Below are 8,625 nucleotides of genomic sequence, written 5' to 3'. Positions count from 1 at the left end.
AGGTTTGAAAAATATTACCAAGAGATTTAAAAAATTTTAATGGGTTCAAAATTTAAAAAAATTAAATTATCTATTTGGAAACAGATTTTTCCAAGATTTTCCCGTCCATTTATAAACTTAGGACGGGTTATACTCAACTATTTATGCTGTTAACAAAATTTAAAGGACCACATCTTCTCAACTATTATATAACTACAAATAATTTATTTGGAAATATCAAAATAAGCAATAAAAAAGTTATATGTGGAAACGTAAAAGATTTTCATTAAACTTTACGCTCTAAAATATGATTTGTTTGAATGCAGCCAAATTTCCGGGCATGTCAAAAAATGTGCCACTGATCGATTTTGTATCCAAAATTAACCATAAATATGTGTCAAATATAATTGCGTAGAATCATTCAAACGATGTTCAAACTCCAATCTTTCCCGCAGAGGAATCTTTGGAATAAAAACTTGAACGGAATATGCTCAACATTTTAGATGTGAAATAAGAAAATAAATTCACTAGAAGGAGATATATTTCGCACGGTTAATATATAGCCATTTCATACTAAAAAATAGTGGTTAAATATTTGCTTCGCGCTCGGAAATTTTCCTTGAGGTTTCATTTTTAGGGGAATTTTTTAGTCTATAGTAAATATTTTTACCAGTTTTCCAGTGTGAGGAAATTATTAAGGCGCATAATTGTTACGAGCGCCAAGGAGAGGTCATTGGGTCGAGCATTTGTAAGCGCAGAAAAAGTTTAGTCTGAAAATAGAACTGTGGACACCCAATGACCTCTCCATAACAATTATGCGCCTAAATAATTTCCTAACATTCAGTCAAAAAGAGCATTTTTCACGTGTGAAAGTTTTTGTTACAATTGATAAGAACAGAACTGTCTTCGTTTTAGCTCTACATTTTTAAACAGTTTTTGTTTTCATCTAAGATTTTTCACTCATTTTAAATCTTTTCAACTTGGAAAAATTAACATCTTGTTCATTTTGGTGGTAATGCCAATGGTGTGATTTAAAAAACGATGCAACTCATTATTTATTTTATATTACTTTCTAAAAAGCAACATTTTTATAATTTATATATATATCAGACTTTACAGTTCCCTTTAATATTTCATTCTAAAATATATGAGTTTAGTAAATATTTGAATAAAATCTATTTGCGATAGTTTGGAAAACAAACATTTATCTAGACAATGAGCAAATTTTAAAATTGTGCATTACATAAGCCTGAAATGTGTGTTATTTTCGTTCGACTTTTGGCACTAAATTTCTTGCATTGTTTCACGCTTTTCCCTAGTCACTGTTTGCTTGGTTGAAAGAGTCGTCGGGTTTTGTTGTTTTCTTGCACGTTGGCGAACTGTATATTTTTCAGTGCATGCGTTGCGTGTTATCTGTTGACAGCCACTGCTCATGCACACAAAAAATAAAAAACCTTTCCGCGGAGTTGAATGTACAAGGTAATTATTCAGGCTAAGAGCTGGTAAAAAAGGTGTTTTGGTCTGCGCGGTGATAAATGACCTTTGAATGTGACACTGCTAAACGAATACTTCACAAAAGAGGATGATTCATTTATTCTACCGGTGTTTTTCATAAAAAGATTCAAGAGCTGTAAAAATTGTGCAACTGAATTCCAGATAATAAATCAATTTAATTAGGACTTAAGTAGTTTTATTGTTCCTCTTATTTCGTATTTTACACACAAGAAAATTAATCATTAAAAGAATTATCCTTATTTGTTAGCATAACTTATTTCCATAGCATTTGAAGGGGTGATTTTGAATCCCTGGAGTGCTGTCAAGGCAGCGGCTGATTGACCCTCGCTTTCAAACTCGACAAACGCGATGTCGTGTCTGTTTGGAACAAGTCGAACTTCTTTGAAGCCAGGGAATCTGCAAGTATCGTGATTTTTCAGGTCAGTCGGTCACATAAAATATAAAACTGAGCACTTACTGATTGAACAGCATTGACAGCATCATCGATGTGGTTTCCTCTGGCAGGTTTTTCAGGAAGAGAATTTGGTTTGCCACCTTTGACGACGTTGGAGCATCAACTGAAATAAAATGGTCAGTATTTAATCTATTAGAAAAGTCTCATACTGAATAATTATTTTAGTCAGTTAATTTATTCCGTTATCCTGTGAATATTATCTGCACAAGAAAACAAGCACACCAATTAATATTAATTTTGTTCCTATTTTAACACAAATACCTTCTGCAAAAATATGACATTGTACCAAATTTTTTTCAAGGAGAATTTTGACAATACATCACTATTTCCTGTTAGTTTTATCCTAGAAAAATTAGTCTTTAAAAATTATACTTTTGATGACCATTTTCATTGTAAGTTCTCAATTCTTTTCATTCTTTTTAATTTGATCAAAACAACACAGTACATTGCAACTACTTAGTCAATTTTGTGCCTTTGCTGCTTCTAAAGAACCTGAAGGAAGTCCCAAATAATTTCTCTGGCGTACAAAATCATGAATAAAAAAACCAAAGTAAATTATATAGCCAAATAAAACAAAAATTAAGTGTACACATGGATTTCAATTTTACAGTCAAACCAAACGATTTTCTTTAACGACAACGAACAAGGATATTATGTAAGTCGAGATGCTTGCCTTCTACCCCCAAATGGCCCTTTCATTAAAAGTATATTTTCTACAGTTTTTGCAAATCTGAAAAACAACGTGAGATTTGGCAGGAAAAATATTTTCCGGGTATCAAAAAATTAGTATAGTAGTGTTCAAAGAGAAATTTCTTAAAAATGTAACCAAAATCCTCTCTGAAATTTGCACAAAAGTTTTGCATGTGACTTAATAAAAGTATTTTTAATGGGATTAAAAGCTTTTAAAGAAAATACCTTGTTTAGATAGCAATAAAATACTAATGTAATTTTAAAAATTAGCCAAAAATGACCATTGACTTTAATTGATGACCTGAAATTTTAATTTCATTCTATTGGGCTTGACAACAGTAATGCAAGGCATAATTTGACTTTGAAATTGAACTAAATGGAGGTGAGATATTGCGTCAACAAAATTAACCAGCGCGATTAATCTAAAAATGAGTCAAAACTGTCCTACATCCGGCAACTGATTCATTTTGCTGCGGTTTTTCAGCTAAGAATGAAGTAAGGAAATTTGGGAAAACCATCAAATTTCTCTTGATAACCTCATAAAGCATTATTTAACTGTGTAACAGACAAGAGTAAATTGTTTTTCATAAAAATTAAGAAAATTCATAGCAATAGCGTTCATCTCATAAAAATACTGACCATCCATATCAACTTCCTTTCCATTGGTGTCCCCATCAGTGGGTTCAGGGGCGATGGGAGTCGGAGCTGGAGCTGCAGCCTGATCGGCGCCGTACATTTGTCGGAACTTCTTCGAGGGCATAGACACCTTCATCCTGGTGATTTCCTCTGCTTCTCTTTTAGAATAACTCAGCACCTGCATCATTCAACCGATTAAAATAGAGTTTGCATGAGAACATGTTTTACTTACCAGCGGCTTTTTGTAGAAGAGGAATCCTTGCATGCCGCGGATGGAGTTTGAAGCGCTGTTGATGTCCTGGAATACTACGAACGCCTGGCCTCGCATTTTCGGCGTCTTCAGGGCCACAATATCGATGATGTAGCCGAATTGGGAAAATAAGTAGTACAGGGACTTCTTCAGCTCTGCAAAATTGATGGAAAATTTTACCAACTTGTCACGAAATTTGATTGAATCAAATTTAGTACTTTTTGCTATCGGAGAAATGTAATTCAAAGATTTTAAAAATGTAATATATTTTATGGTCCTTAACAAGGGAAGAACTAAATATTTACCTTCTTTTTTGACTGATTCGTCCAGGTTTTTTACGTAGACAGTGTGGCAAGGTGCAACGTCCATGGTCATCGGTCTGAAGAATTCAAATTTGTTTAGATATATTAAGGCGGCATTTGATTGATTTTTTCAACAGAGATAAAAAAATAAAATCTTCAAACTTATTATGATATCTAAATGAATAAGAGAAGAAGAAAAGAGAAACGCGGGACTGCGTTGAAATATATTTTGTTTTTGTTTACAAGCAAAGCATGGGCTTGCGTGGACTGTTTTGATACGGCCACGCAACCAAATGAATATTGGACGGCAAAAAAGTTATATTAACTTGAAGGTGCCGTGTTTAGCCTTACCTTTGCGTAAAAAACAATGGAAATATCACTCGAAACGATGAATAACAATTAAATTTCGACAAGATTTGAAGGAAAACGCCGGTCCACTGTCGGTAAACAATTTTGTGGCGGCGGCCAAGTGGGAGGGGAAGTGGGCGTGACCGCTGATTATTTGAGCAGACGTCGACGATCGACTGACCGGACTGACGGAACGAAAACAAGAAACAAACTGGTGTCGTCAGTGATTTAGACTTTTTTCTTTCCGGAAAAAATGCGGGACCGGGTGCTCAAGTTGGTGGAAAACAGGTGTCGGGTGCTGTTCATCTGCATCTTCATCAGCTTGTGGCCTTTCAGCGATGCGTTGTTCGACCCGAAAGCGTTCGACGACACCGTCCTCTTCAAGATCAATTGGCCGGGCAAAGAGGCCTTCGACCCTCGCGTATGGCACTGATTTTCATAATGTTTTAAAATTCAAATGTATTTTCTGCTGCAGGTCGGTGAAAATCAGGAATCGCTCGTGATGACGACAATCAACAACGAAAGATACAACTGCGTCATGCCGCAAAGCTTGGAACAGGAGCAGGTAACATAATTTTTACCATATATTATTGAGCTCTTTTTACTGTGACAATTCAATAGGAAAAGCCTGAGGTGTACTCCGGACTGACAGCCTTGGAGCTGATGCTTCCTATCTTGAAACAAACCTCCGGCCAGTCACCCTGCTCCTACAGGGTAATTTATTAATTTTAAAACTCTTACGCAATTGTCTGCTAGAATCAATAATAATTTTTGTTTTCCAGCTTGAATCGTATTGGACTTATGAACTTTGCCACGGCAAATATATGAGGCAATTCCACGAAGATAGAGAGGGAAAGAAAAACAAGATTCAAGAATACTATCTCGGAAAATGGGATTCTAAAATATTAGAGAAAATGACTAAAGGTTTGTTTCGTAAAAATCAAACCCTTCCAGTCCTTAATTTTATATTTTGTCTCTCAGCCGAATTCCAAGCGCTGGAGGAGGCCCAAAAGTCTACCATCCAGGTGAAAAAAATCGACGGAATGAGTCTTCCATACTTGCAGATCAACATGTCGGACGGAACGCTGTGCGATTTGAACAAGAAGCCGAGGATGACAAAAGTGCAGTACGTCTGTTACCAGCACGGAAAGCACGAGATTTATTCTCTGAAAGAGACCAGCACCTGTGAGTACGAGGCGGTTGTCCTGTCTCCTTTCCTCTGCAGCCATCCTCTTTACAGGTAAGATTCAATCAAAATGAATTTTTGCAAAAAATTATTTTCAGTTTAGGTCATTGGAATGCACCAGATTTTTCTTCTTTATTTTTAATTCTTTATTTATTTCTTAGATTTTCACCGCCATATTTTACCGTAATCAAATTCAACCAATTTTTAAAGCGTGGAAAACGAGAAAAAATTAATTTTAAAATATTTCCTACCATATTATCCAATCTTCAAATTGAACTTCAGCAATTTTTCTATTTGGCATATAGATGGAATTATACCCACAAAGTTTGCTTTAAGGAAAAATTCAGAAAGTTAATTTTATTTGTGGAGAAAGTTGCAGAAGCTGGAATACACTCTGGAAAAATCCAGTTTTTACCAGCTGAGTTGAATTGTTTGGCCTCTTTAAATTAAATGCACCATTCCAGGCCTCAAGAAACAGGAGAGCACCAGATTTCTTGCTACCCGCTGGAAAGCTCGCCCAAAAAGCCGAAAAACCTGCTCGCCATGGAAGCTGAGAGTCTCCGCCTGCGCCACCAGAAGGGCATTGTAAGCATTAAACCTTGTGTTTCCCCTTGCAATATTTTTTCAGTATTTTGGAAATTGTGTTTGTCACGAGTAGCATGTTGTGCTGGCACCCCTGGTTTCTTTAGTTTGTTGAGTTTTGTACATTGTAGGAGCAGACCTCACAGAGTTTCATAGATTCGGACGGACAGAAGATCTTTGTCTCCATCAGTCCAGTCGAAGGAGAGGTTCGTTCGTCCATTTCACCGATTTTTTTGTCTTGCTGTGGCACTTTTATCTAGATAAACTTAAATGTTCAAAAATTTAGTTGCTACATTTTCCTAAGTGTAGAATTTGGTTTCAGGATTCGTTCCAAAGTATCATAGAGCAAGTGATTAATGTACTAAAGATCTCTGTTACTGTTAGACTTTGAGTTAAACTCAAGATTTATTTTTCAGGACAAGGTCAGAGTGGAGATCAAGTCGTTTGACGTGCTTGAAGACGGAAATGTAGTTGGCGGCGAATTTCCAGCCAAGGATATGAGATTTCAGCAGTTGAGCGAGAAGCAAATGCTGAGAAGAACTGCGGTCAACAACTTTCTTGACGGGAAGAACTGCTTGACCGGGGTAAATCGATATTTTTTATGGTTTTTTGTTATGATATCTCAGCCAGCTGAGCTGAGATCACGTGGGCAGCCGCCAGCCGCCGCGAATCTGGCAAAGCCGCGCCATTCGCTGGTGAAATAGGGTCAAAATTTTTAAAAATTGCAGGAGAAAAAATGTCTTCTGGCCATTCAGGCCGTTGAGCACTATCAAACTTCACGTTTAAAATATTGTCAGCCGCGGCAGCTGGTCCTGCCATAACATAAATCCCTATTTTTGGTCATTCATTCTGAGAATTTTTGATCTTCCATAAAAAGTACATACATGTTTCGGAAAAATGCGCAAAACTGCAGAAAAACCGGAAATATTTTTGCAATGTAACGGGGTTTTCCGGAAAAATGCGGGTTTTTGCGAACCCTGGAAACAAGTTCCTTAAATATTCTGCGTTCAGCCTTATTTAAAGACCTGATTCGTATAAATCACACAGATTTTAGATTTGAGTGCTTGAGTGGGCTGGGTCCCTGTGCGGCCTGGTGCGCCCATGTTATCCGTTCGCGGTGTTATTGACACCCGGGTTTCAGCATTCCTGCTAGTACAGTGCGCTCCCTCCCTGGTCCTTAGACAGGGATAAAAAGCAAAAATAAATATTAATTGGTTTAAAATTAATTTATATGACCTACTACGAGCTAAAATCCGGTAAAATAAATAATGAAATTTTTGGCATTGAAGCAACTTGCAATAAATGATTGAAAAAACATCTCAAACCTTCATTGGCTTCAAAGCCGTCTTTTAAATATTTGTCTTTTTCCTTGTAAAACTGTTAGGAGTTTTATTCTTCAGAAGGAGCTTATTTTCAATTCAATTTACCTTACTCAGGGCACTGGCTGGTGGAAGTACGAATACTGCTACGGGCAGAAGGTGGAGCAGTACCACGAGGAGAAGGACGGCTCTCGAACGTCGATCATCCTGGGCATTTTCGACGCGCAGAGGCACAAGCAGTGGCTGCAGGAAAACCCGCACAAGCGTCCAAAGGCCGGCCAGCGGAAGCAGGTTTCGCACCTGTACTCTGGCGGCAGCTTCTGCGAGAAGGTGAACAAACCGCGGCAGGTGGAGGTGAAGCTCAAGTGCCTGGAGGACTCGTCGTCTAGCGCCATCTCGCTCTACTTGCTCGAGCCGAAGACGTGCGAGTACCTGCTCGGAGTCGAGTCGTCGGTCATCTGCGACCTTCTGCCCTACGCCGACGAGGACGGCATGCTCAAAATCCCGGAGCTCAGCCAGGTCAACAGGATCGAGGAGTTGACCATGGACAAAATCATGGGCCTGCTCAGCAGCAAGATTGACATTAAGGAGGTGGAGGATGATGCTGATGATTACGACGACGAAGTAAGCAAGCTAGTGAGCTCCCCCTCGTTTGGCACCAATGAGCAAGACATCAAGAAGAAGAAGAAGAAGGACAAAGAGGAGGCGCCGCCTGTGCAAAAGGACGAGCTGTAAACCAAAGAATTTTTCTGTTAGTCGCAGGCAATGGACAGCGGAGACGTGCTGCGCTCAAAATGGTCTTGTTTTGTGATTTTCCGTCTAGTTTGTACATATTTCCTAATGTCAACTGTCGTGTTATGCCTTTTTAGTTTAAATTTGAACTTAATTGTATATTTTTGACGTGGATGCATGGTGAATGAGAATAAAATGAACAGTGCGTGTTGAATAATGTGATACTGTTTTTGTAATGAAACTTCTGGCAGAGGAATTTGTTTCGAAAATTGAGAAAATTATTCGTGGTTGTTACTTTTGAATAAAATTTTTAATAGAAAATGGTCCCAATTAAAATATATATGCCTTAAAATATATTTTTGTGTTTTTCTATATTTTAACAATACCAGTTTTAAATTTAATAAAGCAGAGTTAGTTATGGTATGGTGCCTTGGAATGCTGCATATTGACATAACATAATTTCATTGTTATATGATAAATTTTCAACTGAAGTTTTGGCACCAAAGCGGCTTTTGACAATATTTTGACCACAAAAGCAATCAACTTTTCCATCGGCTCACAAAAAAACCCTATTTATGATGGCGGTACGGTGCTGGCTATATTCTAAGAAATTTAATAGTTGCAATCGATTA

At 37.5% G+C, this 8,625-nt stretch overlaps 2 protein-coding genes across 3 annotated transcripts; one reads left to right on the top strand and one right to left on the bottom strand.

Annotated features, from left to right (window-relative positions):
- Nucleotides 1–1,492: 1,492 nt before the first annotated feature.
- On the bottom strand, nucleotides 1,493–4,294 carry LOC135942862 (U1 small nuclear ribonucleoprotein A-like). The gene is made up of 6 exons (XM_065489198.1): nucleotides 4,178–4,294; nucleotides 3,830–3,903; nucleotides 3,507–3,679; nucleotides 3,278–3,452; nucleotides 1,952–2,051; nucleotides 1,493–1,890 (listed from the first exon to the last, which is right to left on the bottom strand). The coding sequence occupies exons 2-6, from the start codon at nucleotides 3,897–3,899 to the stop codon at nucleotides 1,731–1,733; spliced, it is 678 nt and encodes a 225-aa protein (XP_065345270.1). The 5' UTR covers nucleotides 3,900–3,903; nucleotides 4,178–4,294; the 3' UTR covers nucleotides 1,493–1,730.
- Nucleotides 4,295–4,324: 30 nt separating this feature from the next.
- Nucleotides 4,325–8,347, top strand: LOC135942861 (endoplasmic reticulum lectin 1). 2 transcript variants are annotated; one of them, XM_065489196.1, is made up of 9 exons: nucleotides 4,325–4,595; nucleotides 4,650–4,739; nucleotides 4,796–4,888; nucleotides 4,957–5,098; nucleotides 5,156–5,414; nucleotides 5,825–5,945; nucleotides 6,074–6,148; nucleotides 6,359–6,526; nucleotides 7,379–8,347. In XM_065489196.1, the coding sequence occupies exons 1-9, from the start codon at nucleotides 4,428–4,430 to the stop codon at nucleotides 7,994–7,996; spliced, it is 1,734 nt and encodes a 577-aa protein (XP_065345268.1). In that variant the 5' UTR covers nucleotides 4,325–4,427; the 3' UTR covers nucleotides 7,997–8,347. The 2 variants fall into 2 exon arrangements, with proteins under 2 accessions (XP_065345268.1, XP_065345269.1); XM_065489197.1 differs by lacking the exon at nucleotides 6,074–6,148.
- The last annotated feature ends 278 nt before the right edge of the window (nucleotides 8,348–8,625 follow it).

Source organism: Cloeon dipterum, chromosome 4 (assembly GCF_949628265.1).
Source record: "Cloeon dipterum chromosome 4, ieCloDipt1.1, whole genome shotgun sequence".
In the NCBI taxonomy this organism is placed as follows: domain Eukaryota; kingdom Metazoa; phylum Arthropoda; class Insecta; order Ephemeroptera; family Baetidae; genus Cloeon; species Cloeon dipterum.
Note: the sequence above shows the minus strand (reverse complement) of the source record. Positions and strands in the feature narration are given on the sequence as shown.